General features: G+C 39.5%; 1 protein-coding gene across 3 annotated transcripts in view; it reads left to right on the top strand.

Moving 5' to 3' along the window:
* LOC131981457 (amyloid beta precursor protein binding family B member 2) overlaps positions 1–21,815 on the top strand; it is a 41,576-nt gene that overhangs the window by 6,257 nt on the left and 13,504 nt on the right. For 2 of the 3 annotated variants that reach the window (XM_059345727.1, XM_059345728.1), the window contains 5 exons: positions 469–624; positions 1,055–1,140; positions 1,264–1,324; positions 3,649–3,795; positions 6,538–6,665. In XM_059345727.1, the coding sequence (XP_059201710.1) occupies positions 469–624; positions 1,055–1,140; positions 1,264–1,324; positions 3,649–3,795; positions 6,538–6,665 (578 nt within the window). Of the gene's footprint in view, positions 1–468; positions 625–1,054; positions 1,141–1,263; positions 1,325–3,648; positions 3,796–6,537; positions 6,666–11,369; positions 11,475–21,815 lie in introns of those variants that run through there. The other variant, XM_059345729.1, reaches the window with a different exon arrangement.

Below are 21,815 nucleotides of genomic sequence, written 5' to 3'. Positions count from 1 at the left end.
TTTGTTAATGCCTCTGCATGTATTTTCTCTTTTCTTTTGAATTTGCTGTGTTGTAGCTGTTTCTGGGTGTCCTCAGAAGGCACGAAGCAACAAAATAGTTGACAAAGCACCTAAAAAACACAATTGTAGTGAGGTAAAACACCAAGCAAACAAAGCTTGTTCGTAAAAACCAGTGACTTTGACGAGTTGGTTTGTGTTCTCTTTCGTTGAATTGAGGAGGAGAGGCCGGGTGAATATTCTGTTTACCAACAGTCAGCATAGCAGGCCTCCCTGCATGATATGCCTTTAAAGAACTTGAAATAAACCACAGGTTAAGCAGTTCTCTGTGTATCTGTAATCAGAATCTTTCACTATATCAATGTATGAGGCTATAATAATTGGCAAATATACATCTTAATCTGATGTTTTGGAAAGCTGTTGTCTCTGTGTTCCTCTCATGCTGCATCTCTCTCTCTCTCTCTCCCACAGCGCCCCAGCAGTCTGATATCTGACAGCTCGGTGGAGCCGGTCCCCTCACCCTCTGGCTCCTCCCAGTCCTCCTCCTCCTCTTCCTCCTCCTCCACCCCCTACAATGATGTCACCTCTTCTGGACCAAATCTCAACACCAACACCTGTACAGCCAACGTGAGTCACACAGTCACATCTATTTGGGTGTTCACTTGTTGAAATTGTCTCTCTCTTTATAAAAGTTCCAATACATTTTGTTGATATTTATTAGTAGTAGTTTTATAATTTATTTTGACCTGAGTGGAAATGCAGCTATGCTTTTCCTATTTTCCCCTTAATATCTTGGCTTTACTGTTGCATTTATTACATTAAAAAGAGCATACAGTAATCTTAGTCCAGGCCAGTCTCTGGTGCATATTTTAAAAAGATGAATATCTCTCATATTAAATTAAAATGAGCATTATCCTCTTAAGTTATTATAAAGAAAATGAGATCAAATAAGTTGGTACAATCAATATAAGAATCAGCCTGTTTTATATCCTCTTCATCACTTCATCAGTGTCAATCGCCAATGTGCATCTCTCTCTGAATGTCTGTTTTGCTTCAGGAGCTGAAAGACTATCCAGTCTATCCAGATCCCAGTCTGAAGGCGTTTGAAGGGGCTACCCTCCGCTACGCTTCACTTAAACTCAAGTAATACACATTATACAGTAAATACATGCATATATATTATTCAAGAGTTGTGTGTTTTCATGTACTAGTTTGGGAAATATGACTTTACTGTTACTTTTGTTTTTGTCTGATTTTTCCCTGCAGCCCCCCAGCCCAGTTAGAGACAGTGGACCTCAACAACACCTTCCCTGATCCAGAGGCAATGGTAAGATCAGAACAATAAAAAAGGCAAAAAGTTATTTATTTTCCCATATCATGTATTTTTGTGTGGATATCAGTGAAGCTAGTGAATCATCTATCTATACATTTCTAAATTGTGTACCCAAAAAAATCAATCAAATTGCAGTTGGTTTATTCATTTTAAGAATGGTCTTTTATCTGTTTCTACAAATCAACGCTAGTATGAGACGGATATCTATGTAATATAGTAATAAAGAGTGATAATGGGGAAACAGATTTAAAGATAGCAACAAGGAAAACTATTTTGTAACAGTGTAGTATTATTTTGGCAAAACTATGTAACCTGCTGACAATGAAATGGTTATATCAGTGCAATATATGGATTACAAACTGGCAATATGATGACCTAAATGGGTGATATCCTGATAATAAGAGGTTTTATAGGTTAGACAGTCAGAACTGGTCATTGTCATACTATAATACTGATATTCATACACCCTCCAAAAACTCCCTTTTGTTTCAAGCTAATACTCTACAAATGTTATCTTTCATTTTTTCACGTGTTACCTGGAAACACTTTAATATCTATGAATCAGGGCTGCAAAGTACAACATGTAAGACTGCATGTATTCAAATACTATTCAAATACTATTAATACTCAGTAAGCTAGTGTGCCACTGAATAAATACTTAACATTTAATAAGCACATATTCCCCTTTTCTTTAGTCAGTCTGACCTTATTTGTTGAAAAAATATCAGCCTTTAAGCAAATCATGTATTTGTCAAAAGGGAAGTCACCAGGCTTTGTTTGTGGTGATGTAATGGTCCTGTCCTCTCTCTGTTTGTTGCAGTGCCACTCAGTGGGTACTTTGTGAACTGAGCTATGAGAGATGTCTTTACAGCCCTGTTAGCCAGTTGTTGTTGTTGTTGTTGTTGTTGTTGTTGTTGTTGTTGTTGTTGTTGTTGTTGTTGTTTTAAAGAGAAACACACAGAAACCTCTTTGATTTTGACCAATTTGATCATTATTGAAAGAAAAATATTTAATAAAACCAGTTTTAAAAAGTTAAATGTGGCATGCTCACTTTTGTTCAATAAGAAGATTTCGAAAACAGAAAGTATGACAAATTATTGATTTATGTGATTTATGCATGCCTCACTAATTAAAATTCAAGTGAACGAAATGCTTGAGATATTCAGATATCTCATAGGAACCGAGACAGAGACACAGGGGAGAAGTGAAGATATGATCTCAGGATGTGTGAAAGTTTAATGAGGACCAAAACAAGAGAGAATCTCTATGTGTGTGTGTGTGTGTGTGTGTGTGTGTGTTTACTTGACAGTGTTATAGAGATTGATAAATGTATTTTTTGTTGTGGCATAGAGAAAAAAAGCGGAATAGTGAAAGGGAGAGAGGAGGGAGGATGGTAATAGCTTCTGGTCCGCAACAGTCTGCACAAATACTGCACACACACACACACACGGTCTTTCATATTTCATGTGTTGTCTTCCCAAATCAAACCTCTCTCAGTTATTGCTCTGACGGCTGGCTGGTGATGGTACAGTAGCTGTCACTGCATACTGCACCTCTGTAAGTTTGAGTTACTGTGCCTTGTGTTAGTATCTGTCGGTTTATATACTTAAGGTTAAACTTTATTATAAACTTGGACATTTTTGACAATGCATGGCTCACATAATTCATTTACAAGGTTATTTACTGAGATCTGGGACAGTGGCATCGTTTCTGTTAAAAAAGTCCGACAGGGCATCAAGCCTCAGACCCCTGAATTAGCCACACCTATTTGAACAGAATAATGGAAGAGGACAGTAAAATTATCACCCAAACTGTTTGTTTTAAGAGCCACATTTTGGTTTAACTTTGACCAACATTAATTGCCATAATTGTGCACACATGCAGTATTTAGGCACATGTTTGGAAGCTACATTATATCAAAAGTTTAGTTTTTTGATTATCAGTGGATATTTATTTAGTTGATACCTATTTTAAATATCAGTTCATTGCAGAAAAAGGGCTGATTTACTTTAGCAAATAGAGACAATGCGGACAAGAAAGAGTGTTAAATAAATGTTCATTTAACTTCAGCAATTGTGTGCCTCATTTGTTATTATTAATTTGTCAGCCACTGAAAAGCCCACATCAGTCGATCACTACCTTGTTTCCTGCCCCGTGAGACTTTACTGTAGAAATGTCACCCTGTTATTAAATATTACCAGTTATTTTGGTTAGCACACTGTTATAGCTGACAAAATAATAGCCAGAACTACTCAAATAAGACGTGAGTTGAAATTCAAAACTGGATCGTCTAACTGTGTGTGTTCTTTTCCCTGTAGTCATTCCCAGTGCGATCTCTGGGCTGGGTGGAGATGGCAGAACAGGACCTGTGTGAGGGGAGGAGCAGTGTGGCTGTCCACCACTGTATCAGACAGCTGTCCTACTGCAGGAGGGACATACGGGACTCAGCCGGTGTCTGGGGAGAGGTCAGTGTAACGGCAGAGACAGTATGTTTTCCATAGTTTTTGGTTTGTGACCTTTTCACAGCTTGCATGTCTATGAGCTGCAATAAGTTCAGCCAAAGAGTGACTTGCCATCTCAGTTTAAACTTCCATGTCTGTGAGCGGACTGTTGCTAATTAGGGCCCGAGCAGGCAACGACTTGCGAGGTCCCTATTGTATTTCGAATGATTCTTTATTTTTATTCTTTGTCCCAAATGATCGCATTTTACACTGCCTGAACATACCCCAAAACTCATGAAACTTTAAATATAAGTCACACCAGGCGAAAAATGTTATAATCTATTGTCATCCTGAATTTTCACCACTAGGTGGCGCTATAATAAAGGAAAGTGCGTTTTGGCTAATAACTCCCACATACTTCATCGAACGTTCAAAAATCTTATATCCACGCGTTCACTGAGTTTTGCTGAATCTCGTGATATAGGCCACGCCCATTTTCGCAAATTCGCGAAATGTCGCAAACATTTTCAAACTTTTTCGAACTCCTCCGAGGCAATTTCATCGTTTTGCACCAAACTTTACACACAGCATCTATGGACCCTCATGACAAAAAGTTTTTAAAAGAATTTTGATATCCCAAAAAAATACTCAAGTTATTAAATAACAATAAAACAACAAGTTTTGTATAATAATGCACAAACTATCCATTTAATCCTCATACAGTGTCTGAAGGAGGACTCTTAACTGATGTATAAGTTATGTATAAGTTAGAAGAGGCAGGTAGCAATGGTGGAAAGTAACTATGTACATTTACTCAAGTACTGGACTTAAAGTACAATTTTGAGGTACTTTCATGTACATTTTATGTAACTTTATAGTTCTACTCCACTACATTTTGAGGCAAATATTGTGCTTTTTACTCCTCTACATTTAGCTGACAGCTTTAATTACTTTTCAGGTCAAGATTTAAAATGACAAACATGATACATTTAAAATGATTACCTATTTTTATAAATTAAACCACTTAAAAGTTTATTAGGTAGTTAAAATAAGCGGAGTGGAGTCATTTCACAGTGTGGTATTAGTACTTTTACTGAAGTAAAGGATCTGAATACTTCTTCCACCACTGTCCTTTTTACTTCTTGACATTTTTGTTATTTTTATTTTTTTTTGCGCTTCTGCGCATGCGTAACGATGCCACGCATGCGCAGTAGCGCAACGGGGCCGCGCATGCGCATTGTGCAGAAAAAATAAATTTAAAATAAATTTAAAATAAAAAAATAATAATAATAATTTAAAATAATAATAATAATAATAATAAAATTAAAAATTAAAAATTAAAAATTAAAAATTAAAAAAGAATAAAAAATTAAAAAGTAAAGAAGTAAAAAGGACAGTGGTGGAAGAAGTATTCAGAGTATTGAGCATATTATTTTTAGCCAAAGCTCATATCCATAACCACATTGGGAAAAAAAAAAAATCTAAAAATTAAATAAAATAAAATTTAAAATTTAAAAATTACAAAAAAAAAAAAAGGAAAGAAGTAAAAAGGACAGTGGTACTAAAGTACTAATACCACACTGTGAAATGACTCCACTCCGCTTATTTTAACTACCTAATAAACTTTTAAGTGGTTTAATTTATAAAAATGGGTAATCATTTTAAATGTATCATGTTTTTCATTTTAAATCTTGACCTGAAAAGTAATTAAAGCTGTCAGCTAAATGTAGAGGAGTAAAAAGTACAATATTTGCCTCAAAATGTAGTGGAGTAGAAGTATAAAGTTACATAAAATGTACATAAAAGTACCTCAAAATTGTACTTTAAGTCCAGTACTTGAGTAAATGTACATAGTTACTTTCCACCATTGCTACCTGTCTCTTCTAACTCATACATATCAGTTAAGAGTCCTCCTTCAGACACTGTATGAGGATTAAAGGGATAGTTTGTGCATTATTATACAAAACTTGGTACAATTATTGTCAATGCCCTCCTGAGGATAACCCTTTAAGGTTTTATTGATCAGCCCCTAGGTAGCACTGTGGTGGCAGTCTAATTTCATATTTAGTACCGTGGCCACACTTTAACACTTAAGACAATGAAATTCATAGGGGTGGTATAGACTGGCCCCTGTAACACACACACCCCGACGGCAGCATGCCCCGACACCTGTGTACTACGAGGGCCCGTTCAGTACTGCTTGTTGTTTAATTATATTTTTTAAATATAAAAAAAATAACTACTTTTTAATTTATATTTTCTTTACCCAAAAATGTTTCATTTGGACACAATATCTCTTAAAGTTTGGCAGCAGAATATAAAATGTCCTATACAGCTACAAACAAAGAGAATAACATCACAAAAAAGATACCAAAACACAACAATAGACAGAGTATTTTTAAACATGTCAAGAGAGGGCAAAGATGCAAGTAGAGTATGCCTCGCAGCTCATTCCAAGTTTGCAGAGCATGAAAGGAAAAGGCAGACTTACCCATCTCTGTTTGGAGGTTTTATGAAAAAGAAAATGTAAGAAAAAAGTTTGTGAGTGCTCGCCCTGTACTTATATCTGATTTAAAAAGACTTTTGCTCCTGGCTGTGAGCAACCTAAAGAATTAATTATGTAAGAAAAAGGCAAGAACAAGAGAAAAAAGCTGAAAGAACAAGGATACTGTTTCTGCAGCAGAGATATAAATCTTTATCTGAATCATCTTACAGCCTGAGGTTGAGGACCACAGCTATAGTGCATTGTTGTCTGTGGTCTTTCAGGGTAAAGGGATGCTGCTGGTGCTTCAAGACCGCATGTTAACTCTGGTGGACCCGGACGATCGCAGCCTGCTTCACTCTCAGCCAATCAGTAGCATCCGTGTCTGGGGGGTCGGCCGAGACCACGACAGGTACGTGGACATCACAAATATCTTTCTCCTTTTATAAAAAACATGTTTGGTGTTGTTGCTTTATGGTTATTCTTGATCTCACTGTTAGTGAGTTAAAGCAAGGTTATAATAGTTATTCATTTTAATTTGTTTTTTTTTAATTATTCATTTTAGTTTAGTTTTTGTTTATTTTCAGAATCAGAATATTGATGTCTCAGAAGTATTTTACTGCATAATACAAAATACATGATCGGAGAATTGTAGGAATGTCTAATGTTTAATCTTCGCCCTGCTTTAGTGGTCGATTGTAAGGTGTTACACCATCTCCTGCAATGTTAGGTCCATTCCATTTTTGTGGTTCAGTGTCACATAAATGGAGGAAAATTCATGCTGTGTCATTTTTTTCTGTAGTGATAAATTATAGCTTAAAAAGGTCCACCTGAAATTAATGTATGTTTATTTTTATTTTATTTTTATTACTTTTTTAACCAGGCAACATCTTTTCAGTTGTATTGTTTCCTAAAGGGTATAGTTTTTATTTATTTTCATTTTACTAACAATATTTTTAACTGCTTGATTTAGTTTTAGTGTATTGTATTATACATAACACTGATTCCTCTTGAACTTGAACTGTTGACTTGACATGCACACAAAGAACACAAACACACTAATCTTCAGACATGCACATCAGTGTGCAAACACACATAAAACATTGTAAAAATGCATGTGTGGTTCAGTCTTGCTGATTCAGGAATCATCAATTAAATTCATTATTATTCAATGCATATTTGCAAAAACTGCATTCAAAACTCCATAATTATGCTCATTGCTCCAATTTTCCATTCCAGACTGGGGACCTGTGGGGCCTTCAGTCATTTGGCAGTATCCCATGGACTTAACCTTTCACTATTGAGCTGACAGTGTGCTGAGGCTAGCACAGCTGCTAATGGGGGGACAAGCTAAACCCTCATTGATATGGGCCCCTCAGGGTTTCCATTAGCCTACAGACCAACCACTTCAAACACTCACACAAAACATTCATGCTAATGTAATATACATACATGCATAGAATTGATGTAATATGTATGAGGCATGTAGGCCTATTTGTGTATGTGCATAACATACACACAACATGCTGACAACGGTGTAGAAAATCTTTTCTCAGTACTAAATGTTAAACCATTAAGAGCTTAGAGACTCTGGGAGATTCACTTTGAAGAGGTGTCCCACAATGACCGTACAAATGAGAAAAGTAGTGGAGGTTTTACAGCTCAGAGTAGCTGTCTGGTCCTGACATGTGTAATCAGCTGTTAAGGGATTGGGTGAAAATGGAATTTAAAATAGCATCTGTGTAAAAAGGCTTCCCTCGCTTATCCTTGCAGTGTCTAGCTTCTTTCTTCCCATCTGTGTCTTTCTATATATCTCTTATTTCTGTCTTTCTTCTTGTCTTTTGCCGCCATAGTCTCTTTCACCCACAGAGGGATGCTGTGGGATGCACCCTCCCACTCTTCTTCTCTCCTTCCCTCAACAGCAACACCACCACAACACTAGCTGTGTGTGTGTGATAGATAAAGAGAGGGAAAGAAAGAAAGAGAGTCCCTCCACTCTCATCCGTCTCTGAGGATAGAGAAACTTTCAGTGGCTGTCTCTCTCAGCGGTAATGGATAAAGCGTGTAGTGGAGGGAAGAGGGGAGGGTCGGCCCAGGCTAGCTCTCCCTCTTATCCTTCTTTCTCTCACTCTGTCTCTCTTCCTCTCTCTCACAGCATTACAGCTTCCACTCTCTTCATCCTCTCCTCCCACCAGCACTCTAAAATCTGCAGTCTGCACTCCTCTGTTTGGTTTCAGGCTCATCATTTTGCATGTATTATAATTCCACCCTGGCTGGGAGCGTGTGTGACTTAGAAGATATTTGATGCTCTGAGACTACAATGCAAATTCCGTATATGCAGCAAATTGTTTTATAGCATCCCGCATCTGTAGAGCGATGGTCTGTGTGTGTCTAAGACAAAAACATATTTGGAGGTTGGATTAACTTAGTCCTGCCACTAGAGTGCACTATACTCAAAGTATGTGTATCCAGAGACCCTGATAGACTGCAACTGAGTACACAAAAGTATGTCGATACTTCTGTTCATGTGTACCTTCGGTGTGGAGCTGTTTTTCATCGTTTTCATTTAGACAATAATGTGCTTCTGATTTTGTGGCAGTAACAGTTTGGGGAAGGCCTAATGTGATTCAATGTTCCTGTGCACAAAACCAAGTCCAAGCAATGTCTCACTTGGTATGGGGGCAGCAGCAAGACATATGAGCCAACTGGAAAGAATTCCACCTAACCAAGGGTTATTTTCACTAAAGTTCAACAATAACATAAATGTAGTAAACGACCAAGGCAGTGGTAGACCAGCAAATCCTGTGTTCTGCAAAGTAAAATCATTGTTTTTGTCAGTGGAGTCTGGTGGTTTTGATGAGAGCATAGAATGGCAGTGCTGCCCAATGGCAAGGTAATGTACTGTAATTTATTTAAACAGGGACAGCGTACAATAAAAGCTTGTATAAAACAAGGAAAGATGCATTGCACCAGGTTTTAGCAAAATGGTTATTTTCTGCCCGTAGTTCCTGGGCAGGTAAAGGTGGAAAAATAAAATATTAATTAGACTGAGTACAAAAACACAGGTCATAAGTATTATAAACATTATATTCCCATATCCCACCCTGCATTAAATGATTCTTTTGTTGTTCTTGTGTTATCAAAGGAGAAAATTTAAGAGATATTAACCTTGGCCTATGGGGAATGCATTTGTCGTGACCCGTGTGGTTGAGGGGACTGGACTGATCTGCACTAAAGAATGCTTTGCAGAATTTATTAGGAGGTGAACCAGGTGATCATAACATTATTGGAATAATCTGCCTTCTCCCTGATGTGTTCGTGGCTTTAGCTTGGAGCAACAGTTCTCATCATATGTCAGTGAATGAAATGTGAAAGGCTTATGGTTCAGTTTACTACTGTTTAGTATGTTTATATCTCAAGGTATTATTTAATATGCCGGTATGTTGACTGGGCTCTTGTATTTATAGTCTTGTCATGATTGATTTTTTTGTGTGTATTTATTTGCTGGTCAGTAAGTGAGTCTGCCTAGGGCTTCGGCAGTGTCGGCATGGTAGTGCTGTCATCTTGGTTGGTTCTGTGTTCCTCCAGTTGTGTGTTCTTTTTCTTTAAAAAGGAAAAATGACAAAAAATCACAACTGGTCTTGATAAAGCCTTGATCTCAATCCCATCCAGCACTTTTGAGGACAAACTGGAACATGGAGTTAACACCCAACGCCACTAGGTTCATAAATCTTGTGGAAAGATATGTGGAGTGGAGGCTGTTGGAGCACCATATTAATGCCCATGTTTTGAAGCAAGATGTGGGTTATATTTAGGTTGTCCCATTGGCAGATAGTGGGCTCTTGGGCACAGATGTGTAAAAGGCACTTTGGGCCCCTGGGCCTGTGCCCAGTAGGTCTGATCACATACTTGGCTGAAGCTGGTCGAGATGCTAATCAGAAAGAAGCCTTCTTGAATAATGTACAGAAAGTTAAAATGTGACAGAGAGAAGGAGAAAAATGGGGAAATAAAGGGAGCATAGAATTGAACCAATAAGCTAAAGAGAGAGACAAAGAGGTTTTTGAATGCATGTATGCAGAGTACCTCAAAGTAAAGCTCCCTTTGCTCTCTCTCCATCCGTCTCTCTCTCTCCGTCTCCTGTCTCTTACGCTATCCATCTATCTGAGGAACATTCCCAGTTTTGTCCTGATTGTTTTCTCTCTCTCTATCTCTCTCTCTCTCTCTCTCTCTCTCTCTCTCTCTCTCTCTCTCTCTCTCTCTCTCTCTCTCTGTCAGCTTGATTCAATATGAATGAGTCCCCCTGTCTCTTAAGCGGGGCGAGACGAAGAGGAGGGGGGTTAGCTCCTTGGTGAAGTCATGAGGCTATATTTGGAGCACTCAGCAAGTCGGACTCTGTGCGCGTACACATGTTTGGATGCATGTGTGTGTGTGTGACTGCACGTGGGCTTGAATTGATGAAGTCATAGGTCTATATCTGGAGCACTCTGTTCATATGTGTGTGCTGGTGAATGAGCGGGTGTGTCTGTGTTTTCCCCACTTCTCCATCCCCTCTTTCTGTCTGTAATGCTCTTGCGCTATTTCCACTCTTTGTCTCCAGCGCTCTTTCTGCCTCCCTCTTGTGCCATTGGCTGCACAGCTTTGCCTCTTCTTCTCTCTGACTCTCTTTGTTTGTCCCATCGTTGCTCTTTAGCAGGGTGTAAGCCTTCCCCTTTTTTCTTTTTTTTAAGCCACAGTGAGACAGGAGAGGGAGAGACAAAGATAGCAGCAAGAGGAGACTCTAGGCAAACAGGGGGGAAAAGGGTGCTTTTGAGAGAGAGTGGGGTACAAACAGAGCGATGGAGAGCCAGTGAGGGAGGAAGAGAGAGTGCATGCGTCCCTTCTTGCACTGAGCAGGACACAGCAGGACTTTGCAGGAGGCTCTTCAGACCGGGCAAGCAGAGCGAAGGAAGCCGACCGAAGAGGAAGATAGGGACAGAAAAGGTGTAGCAGAGGAAAGAGGAGGAGGAAAGGGAGAAGCAGGGGGAGGGGAAGGAAAGAGGGAGAGAAGAAGGGGAAAAGGAGCCCCAGAGGATTAAGGAAAAGGAGAACAAGAGAGGAGGCAGACAGGAAGAGATTTACCCCCAGTTGCTGTGGCGAAGGGGCTGTAGCCATGTCACCGTGGTTTTGGAACTAACAAGGCAAGGAAGTAGTCATCTGTAACGGGGCCGGCATGTCTGCTTGTGTGAGTATCCCTATCTCTTATTCATTCACTCCTCATCCATCCATCCAACCCTCTACTTACAGTCATGCATTTCTGCATCTCTTTCTATCTCAGCGTTACCCCCCGTCTTTCTCCTCTGATTTCCAACTGCTCTGTTTGTGCAGAGGACACGTCGCACAGCTCCCAGCTCTACTTTCATTCATTAGCTCTCCCTTCATATTTTCACTCATTTACTTCTCTGCCTCCTGCTGTGTGTTTGACTTCAAGCTGTGTACTTTCCCTTTCTCTCTCTCTCTCTCTCTCTCTCTCTCTCTCTCTCTCTCTCTCTCTATCTCTATCTATCTATCTATCTCTATCTGTCTCTCCCTCTCTCCCTGGCTGGCTGGCTGTCAGGTGCAGGGATGCAGGCTGGCAACAGCATACAGGTTTGCAGCCAGAGTCACTGAGACATGAACAAGACGTTCAGGGAGCCAGATAAGAAAGAAAAAGCATAAAAGTGAAAGAAAGAAAGGAGAGAGAGAGAGAGATGAAGTAAGCAAAGCAGGGATTGAGAAAGACAGGATTAAAGAGTCTGGATGTGCTGCAGGGATTTTTCAAAGTGTGTGTCAAGGCTGTTTGATATTTCACTAGGTTTGTGTTCTGCAGAGCCAAAATATTACTATTTTTGACGTATATATATCCTGCTGCATTCTGAATTTGTTTAAGTGAGGAAACTCTGTGTGAGTGTGTGTGTGTGTGTGTGTGTGTGTGTGTGTGTGTGTGTGTGTGTGTGTGTGAGTGTGTGTGTGTGTGTGTGTGTGTGAGTGTGTGTGTGTGTGTGTGTGTGTGTGTGTGTGTGTGTGCATGATAAATGCCTTCACTGTATGCATATGTGGAATTTCCCTCTCTCTCTTCTCGAGTATCTCCTGTAAGAAGCAGAGGAGGTGAAAAGAGGAGAATGAGGGATGAGCAGGGAAACACTAAGCGAAGAACAAAAAAGCCTGAGTGAAATGATTTACGACATTAGGGGGACAGGTCCTGCTTGTTTTCTTGTCCTTGCTGTGTGACACTTATTAGGATTGAGACTTTAGTGTTTTAAAGCGGAGGACGTGTGCCACTGTGATGTACGCCTTTGATAGCGTCTCTGTATCTGTAACCCTCCTGTCTGTCTGTGCGTATGTGTGTTCACTGCTATTAAAGTGAACTGTCGTCACCTTCCTTCACTAATGGCTCATCAGCAGATGTGCGAGCACGCACACACAAACACACACATTTCATTCATATTCATTAGTGGGAAACAGTGTTTGCTTATTCCCTTCAGCCCTCACTTATTTCCCTCCACTGCTGACCTTCTGTGGACAGCTGTGGCATGTAGAAAAGGAGGGAGAGAAGAGAAGAGAAGAGAAGAGAAGAGAAGAGAAGAGAAGAGAAGAGAAGAGAAGAGAAGAGAAGAGAAGAGAAGAGAAGAGAAGAGGGAGACACGCAAGCCTCCAGTATCATTAATATTTCAATGCTGAACACACTCCAGCGATCACCTCCATTTATGTCAATGAAGAGAGTTTGTATGTGCATGTTTTGGTTGTACTTCCAGTCGTGACGCCCCAGTTGAACCGCCTTTTATTGCTGATGTCAAGTCGGCTGTCACCTTAATTAACATGCAAGGCCCCCTCTGTCGGCCCGGTGGGACGTCGTCCGAACACCGAGACCCACTCGATAGATGCCAGAGTGATGGATGGCCTTTCCTCCTCGCTCCTGCTCCGATTTGAGCCCCTTACAGACCTCTCTCTTTCCCTGCAAGTCATCGCTCCTCCACGTCAGCTCCTTCCATCTACCCACAATCCATCACTCCCACTTCTACACACACATTCGCACACACGTCATGTTGGGATATGTCCACCCAGCCTCCCAGAAACCCCCATTCTCTAAAGGGTCATTATGATCTGAGCTGTGTCCCCATTGACTCTGTAGCTCGGAGTAATATGTCAGACACACACAGACATACACACACAGAATTACAAACAAAGACACTCAAGTGTACAAGAACTTGAGAAAAAAAAATCTCCCTTCTTTCTTGCATTTGTACTCCCACAATCCCTCTCTTTCTCTCCCTTTCTCTCTTACATTAGCATTGTTAGGCACACCTGCTGTAATCCCTGTCTTCCTGACGGATTACTCCTCCTGTTCCTCCTATAGATCCTTTCCCTTGCCCCACCAGCCAATAAATCTCCTCCCGATAAAAACCCTCGCTGGTCCCGGCCCGTGGCGGGCTGCCATGTGAGGTGAGGCTGATGCTCGCTGATCATACAGGGCTCAACACAGCAGGAGGCTGGCAGTTTCTGTTGCCCGTCCATCTCCTCAGACTACAGACGGCAGAAGTGGCCGCAGAGTGTTTAAGCCGAATATATTTGAATACTCAACATGCTTGGAAGTGCTTGATGTAGGTGTTTGATTATGTTTTCAGTGGGGCAGCTGTTGATATGTCTAGCAGAATTAATGTATGAGGTGGTAAATTAATCTCCACTTCATTTTTTCCAGAATCAATATCTCACTTTATTCAAATTATTTATTTTGACGGAGTGTATGCATTTATCACTTTACAAGATTATTATTCTAAAGCTTTCTGCAGCTCAGGATCAGACTACTTTTACTCACAAACCAATCATTTGCAAATAGATGAAAATAACTTTAACTTGTAAATGAATCTGAGCTCCACAAGGCAAAGACTCCCAATGCTTGTCCCTGATTGGCTTACACCAACTCCTCTAATTGAAATCAGTTAAACCTGCTGATTGGAAGGTTTGTTGGGAGCATGTCGATTTAACTCTTTTGTTTGGAAGGATTTTAGCAAGTGAGCAAGTCAAGTCATCCTGTTTTTGTATTGATCAAAGTTAATTTGAAACTGCAGACATTTTTTTTTCTTTTTTAAGGAAAAAACAATGTTGTTGTTTTTTTAAGTTTTTTGGGCCATTTTGTTTTACTTCTTTCAGACTAGTGGAAAGAAAATCCTCCAAAATACACATTTGGATCTTTATTTTACAACATGTTGTCTATTTGCATCTATTGATTCCTCATTTGTATATTTAAATATACAATTTCAGAAAATTTGTAACACAAAGTATTGTCCTAATGTAAGTGATCAATATCAATATCAATTGATATCAATATCGAAGTTTTATGGTGATATCTATTAGTTTAAACGTTTACCCTTCACAGCTAGTGTCACCCCTACAATACTATAAACATAATGTATTTCCTTGACAACTGGGCAAACTCTCTATCTGATGAAGGCCATGATTTTCATATATTTTCATTGTGGTATGTTTGGCAGAGATTTATTAATCAAGCTTTGAGAAGATATAAACTTTATCTGTCTATAATAAATCACATTGTCACAATAATTTCATGGAAAGGGTTAAACAAATCGAACAAAATAACATTTAACAAGTCAAATTAAAGCAGTGGCCGTTTTAAAGACAGTGTCATTATTAAAATGGAATATATAACAAGATCCCTTTGTAATATGTATTGTTCACTAAGTACCACTGTCGGATAGAAGCTGTTAATGGGTTAATTTATCAGTCTGAATTGAATTACTGCGAATAAAATGTGTTGTCTGGGACTCACTGGCTCAGAGCTGATGAGTGCATAACAACAGTGAGCAATTTGAGACACAACCCTGTCACAAATCATGCACTACACAAGTAAGTATGTGTGCACAGTGTATTGCACAGAGGTGAACTAACTAAGTAGCTGAAGTTTCCAAATAGACACAGCACAAGTCTTCTGTTTTCTGACAAACAGTTCAAAACCCAAAAATGATTAATTCACACATCACATGAGACAGAAAAAAGCAGCTAAAACTGTGGAAAGTTTGGCATTTTTGCTTGGAACAGAACTTAAAAGATTAATGAATCAATCCAGTTAGAAAAATGTAAATTGGGTGAGTTGAACCTTTAAAATTTTCATTTAGTAGAATGAAAGAGAGAAAGACAGCTAATTACTGTATTCTATGTGCAGGAAACATAATGATTTATGGCACATGCAGCTAATTAGGTTACATGCATACAGTATGATCCGACTGCACTGAGAGTAGAGCTTGGCATAACTCTTCACTAACTCGACACCAAATCCCTGCGCTCTCCCACACACTCTCTTTATCTCACTCTCTCTCAAACACACACACACACACACGCAGACACACACATTAGTAAGATCATGCATGGGGGCGTCATGCTGAAGTGACATCTCACTGAAGCTCCTTCTCAGTTGAGAATATCGGCAGTTGTGTACAAAAACACACACATACACACACTCCAGAGCAGTGTGATGTATAAATGATCAAGAGCAGGGAGAACAGCAGGACATCCTCTTTCTCCCTCTCTCGCCCACCCAGAATCACTCTTTCTCCCCCACATCCCTCATTTCCCACACACACACACACACACACACACACACTCTCACTCTGTCTCTCCATCCCACCCACCCACCTACCTCTGCTCTTAAATATGTAATGAAATACGACGAGTGTTGACACACGGGCGCTGTGTGTTGCCCCTCCCTCTCTCATTTGCCTCTCTGCCACACCGAATGTTTGGAATTGGGTCACAAAGCTGCATGAACATAAACTGGGGTTGTGTGTTTCTCCGTTTTAGTACCATTTTCACCATCAGCTTTGTAAATCTGTGCGTTTTCTTAGAAATGATGCAGAGGCGCTGAGGCTGAATCAAACTGATGCTGATGCTTTTGCTGTAAACAACATCAACTGTCTGCTCAAATCACACATGCAGCTCTGTGTGCCGCGCACGCTGCTTAATAAACCGTAGACAACAGTTTTATTTTTATTTCGACTTGATTTTGTCCTAGTTCTTGGCTGCCTTGGGCAATATTGGTGATTGTGTGTGCATGTTTGCATAGAGAGACAGGGAGTGTATGTCATGTGGTGCCTCCTCCTCCTTCGATTCACCCTCTGGCCCTTGGTGTTCATTTTTGCTGCTCATCTTGGTGCTGTAAACAAGTTTACGGTGTAGAGAGGTAATTACGCACAGACATTCTACATTAGGCCTAATGGCTGTGGGCCATGACTAATTCACCAGGTCGCAGGGGGTTTTCCCAGCTCCGTTGTCACACAGACTTTAAGCACTCCAGTGCATCTGTGGTTTTACTGGAGCTGCTTTTAGTGAGATCCAAATTAACTCCAAAATCCTGCTCTGTAGACACTTTTCTGTCACTGTGCCGCTTCACTATTGAGGGAATAGTTTTGTAAATTTGAGTTTCTTGTACAGTTTGAGAGAAATCAGAAGATTGATACTCCCATCCTCCTGTTTCAAGTACGGAGCTAGAGTCTGGCAAGTTCCTTAGCTTAGCAAAAAAAACCTGAAAACATCTACTCTGGCTCTGTCCAAAATTCAAAAACACGCCCACTGATTAACACAGAGTGTCTCATTGTTTTACTCATTTTACTCATTACAGCTGTAACTATTTCTTGGTGAACAACAACCAGGTGCAGTGACTCTCCAGACTCAGGTTGTCACAGTTACCAGGATTTGTGCCCCTAAAACCATAGATTGTCATTTTTACATTTTTACATGGATGAAACTAATAAGACACAGCACAACAAATGAATAAGTGAGCTTTTGAGGTTCTGGTTGGTGAATTTTTTTAGATAGCTTGTTTCCATTCTTAATGTGAAGCTAATCTAACTGCCTCCAGACATGTGAATGGTCTTGAATTTCTCATCTAACTCTCAGGATTCCAAGGAACAAGGAAAAACAAAAACAAAAAGGGAGAAACTTTGGCATTGAGTGTAATATAAGTACAAATATGTACTAATAAGAGAGCACTGACAAGTTTTTTTCAACTGTTAAATGTTTTGCTCAGTACAAATAGAAGGCACACATATTAAGAGCATCCTTGAAAAAAAGCTGATCATGTGCCACATGGCTGTACTCAAATCGACTTGTTTTTTGTTTGTTTTTGGGGCTTTCCATTGGCAAAAGTTGTGGCTAGTACCTGCATGGGACTATTTTTAGACACCTCAAACATCCTGCACAACCTGCCATCAGCTACCTTATGCTGATCAGCTGAGAATATTGCAGGGGAAAACAAAAAAATAAAGAAAAAGACCTGGTACTAAAAGTGAGTAGCAGAGCTATTTTTAAGAGAACATTTGGCTTTTAAATATTGATAATGGTATCAGTCTAAAAAAATTACACTATTAGTCAAGCTCTAATTAGAATTTTGGATATTCCAGCACACTAATGACACAACTGTTAATACAAGTTAGCGGACACTAACATTGCATCAATAGTGCAGTACTGTAAAACTAAGCCATCTGTCAGCAGCTCTGTAGAGTCCTATTACTGGCTCTGTAAAGTGTTTACTTTGCATCTCTTCTTTCTGGTTTTATCTTTGAGTTTTATTGGCCCTTTTATCACCATATTCTGCATTCCATTACAATAAACCACAATTAACTTCAGTCAAAAGCAACATACGCTGTTCTCTGCAAACACATTTATCAGCACTCAGGGGTCCAATTTGAAAAAACAGTTTCCTCACAACCGTGCATAGCAATGATTATTTAGTTTGGACATATGAAAATGGAGAATTTTACGACAGAATACATGAAGATTAAGAGGGTCCATCAAAAGAATTTTGAATTAATCAAAAATTGAAAAATGCATTTGAAGGCCGTGACAGTAGAAATGTCACTTTTTTTTCAGCTCTTACAAAATGAGCTTTAGGGTGGATTTATCTTTTACTGCTTATTATAATTCTCATGAATATTATTAGAGCTGTCATCTTTATGTGTTCATATTGCCTTTGTGCTGATAATTTTAATAATCTAGAAGAAATTGCAGAGTGCTTTGCTTTAGTGAGGAGGATTTCACGCTGCATCAGGTTTTTAAGTGAGCTTATGAAACAAAGAGTCTCATGCAACCGCCGCAAGAATAATCAGCTTTTTAAAAGAGAATAATTGGAGGGAAACAGCTGCTAAGTATAAATATACCTGCAAGGTGTTTTGTATTCTCTTTACAGTGTGATGAAAGGGCTTTCCTCTAAATCACTATCCAGCTGTTGTCTCCACTCCAGCCGTCACAGTTCAGCGTTGAAACTTGCTCTGAAACTGGATCAGATCCACATCCACTCTGGACTCCAGCCAATGTCACAACACTGTCAGTAATCATAGAGTTAGTTCAGTGCAAATCAATAAGTAGAACATATTTCCCTGCACACACACTGTACACACACCTGGCCCTCACTGCCTCCCTGTGTCCTTTCTGCTGACAGGAGAGTCACAAGAACTTCCTCCTCAGACATTTCTAATCAGCATTTGCCTGCGCAATTAGCATATGTAAGTGCATTAGCATAGCGGCCGGCACTACCCAGACACTCTGTAAAGCTGTTTGATAATTGAAGTCTGTGTGAAGTGTGCGTGATGCCACGGAGCTATGTGTGTTTGTGTGTGCGTGTGACAGATGGTTTGGAGAGGACACGAGTCTCTACTGAGCGATACTGGAAGCTACAGAGCAGAAGAGAAGAAGCACAGCAGAGCATCCTGGGGAATACTTACATTTGTGTTGTTTTCACTGCCTCTTAAAAAGCCTCTTTTACTGCAGCGGTTGTGGACACTTTAGTTTTATTACGGTGTTTTAGCACCTGAAGATGCATGGTGATGCCATTCCGTAAAGTTTGTCCAAACTACTTGCTTTTCAATTAAACATTATTGTCATTACATTTGCAAATAGCAGAGGTGGAAGTCACATGTGTGCAAGTCTCAAGCAAGTCTAAAGTTAATGTGGTGAGAGTCAAACAAGTCAAGTCCAGTCCCTGTTATAAGTCACACGAGTCACAAGTTGAATCCAACCCTCAGACCTGTTTTTTTTGTTGTTGTTGTTGTTTTTTTAATAATTGCCACACTGGAGTCTGATTGTAATTAAGTAAATTAGAAAATGACTCTAAATCGTACTTGATTTAATTCCTCAGTAAACACTTTCCTAATATTGTGTCAATCTTAATAGTTTCAAGTCTTCTTCAATGCATCATGATGTTCATTAAGTAAATTATGGTCCCATGTAGAGTAAAATAGACGATAATGCATGTTATTTTTTGGGGTGGAGCTACTTGTGATTGACATGTTCCTACCTCAACAATATGTGTTTTAGTTAACCCCTTTCATAGTGTGTTTTTCATTTATTAAAGTCATTGTGATATTTAAGTCACTTAAATATATGCTGTTCAGTGTTCAGTTGGGCTGAAAGTCATCCTAAGGAGTCGGCTGTTCATTTTGAATTGCAGGTGCACCTTTCTAACCAAGCAAGCAAGCTCGGTAGGATAGAGTCTTTCCGGCTCCTGATCCGTTCTGTGCATGCACTGGTTTCAAAAAACCTGGTTGGATGGTGTTCAAAAAATAAGATGGCAACAGCCAAAATGCCAATTTCAAGGCAGAGTCCAATGGGTGATGCCCAGATAAAAACAAAGTTGAATTAAAGTGATAAAAATCTGGAAGAGATCTCATTTTGCATGCAGTTGTAAGACATTCCCCCTAACTTCAGCTTGTCGCCACAGCTCATAAACCATCATCTCAAACGTGAGGCTTTGGTTGCAGCGATCTTGCATTTACACTAACAATCAATAGTCTTATTTCATGCTGAAAACCATTAGAATGGAGGCAAAGACATCAATTTCACAACCAGCAGAATCAGTGCTTTACAGCTTTGTGCATTATAGATTTTTTTCTTTCTTCTTACATTAGTCATCAGCATTTGTCAGCAGTATAGGATATTTCTACACTTTATTTGGTTGCTTTTTATTTATTCAATGAATGAGAGAATCATTTCAAGTATAGGAGATCTGAGCATATTACTGAAATGTGGGGATGCCATGCTTCAGTATGTAAGGGTGGGATTTTCCTTCAAGTGTACATATGCTAATGTTTCTACTACACCCAGTGCTGTTTGTACTACCAATGGTGGGCTGATGTCAGTGCTGCAGACACTTTCTTACACCCGGTTCACCTTATATATCTGCAGCCGTGACCTCATTTAATCTGTGAGTTGTACGCATCATCTCCAGGCGATTCTGCCTCACAGCCATCAGGATCAAAGACAGATTGGTAGTAGTGAGTCAGTCATCCTTTATTCAGCTCTGGAAATATATGGAGCTCAGAGAGAGAGAGAGAAAGAACACGAGTGGTGGGAGTATTGCTTTAACTCATCTCTCTGCTTTCATACCTTTCATCTCGTAACTCTTTTTACCTCTCCTTTTACTCTCCACCTCTTCCTCCGCCATCAAGCCCCTAGTGAGTCTCACACCTTGTTCCCATTCCTCTCTGCTTCACTCCCACCTTTTCATTTTGGTTTTCTGGCCTCCTGCCTTTATCATTCCCCTCTCTCGACATTTTATCTATCTATCCTCCCCCCTCACTTTCCTGCCAAAACCTCTTTCTACATCTCTGAGGTCTATGTGTCATTCATCTTCTGTTGTTTGTTGATTGGCCGCCTGCCTCTCTGTACCATGTGTCACCCCCTCCATTAACTGAGGTCAGGGATAACTGCTCCTCAATGCCAAAGAAAGCCAACAACTCTCTCTCTCTCTTCTTTTTCCTCTCTTTCTGTCTTTACACTAAGCCGCCTATTTGAAAACACATTTTATGTGTGAAAGGGGTTTCCTTTCTTAAAGCTCTCAAAATACTTTTTTCAACTGTAAAGTGTCAAATCAATACAAAAGTGACTGATTGGTACTGAAAGGGCACTGAAGGAAAAACAGGACAATAACAGAATATATTAGAACTAACTGTGGAACAGGCACAGAAGAAACTTGCTGAGATCATTTAAACTATAACTGTAGAAGAAAAAAATCTTGTGATATATTGGCGAGTTTAAGTAAATGACAGGATGTCATAAAATGGGCCATTTAAGGGAAATTACCGCCTTACTACAACACACTAAACACTGCACTATTGGCTCAAGTGTGAATGCAGCAGGCAGGAATAAACACAGGGAGAATGGGAAGGGCACCTTGAAATATACTTTCTTTTTACATCTTTCAATTGAATTTATGCCACAAACTAACAGAAAATGAATGCATTCTGTTTTATTTATATTTTAGGCAACATTCCAACTTTTTTGGAATCAGGGTGTATTCACCCTCTGGCTGAAACACTGTGTTGTAGCACCTGTCTCTTTAAGCCTCCTCCCAGTCTTATGTGATTTTTCACAGTATTCATACATACAGAACCTACACTACAGCATTTTACAATTGGGTCTTCAACTAATTTTATTCCAAAATTTCAATATTCCTGCTTTTGAAATGCTCAGTTTTCAGGTGTAAAAAATCACTGGCTCAGCGTCATATGCAAATTAGTTTTAAAAAATAGAAGAAAGG

The sequence above is a fragment of the Centropristis striata genome, chromosome 12 (assembly GCF_030273125.1).
Source record: "Centropristis striata isolate RG_2023a ecotype Rhode Island chromosome 12, C.striata_1.0, whole genome shotgun sequence".
Classification (NCBI taxonomy): Eukaryota; Metazoa; Chordata; class Actinopteri; order Perciformes; family Serranidae; genus Centropristis; species Centropristis striata.
The sequence above is the reverse complement of the archived record's forward strand: the minus strand, read 5'-3'. Positions and strand labels throughout refer to the sequence as shown.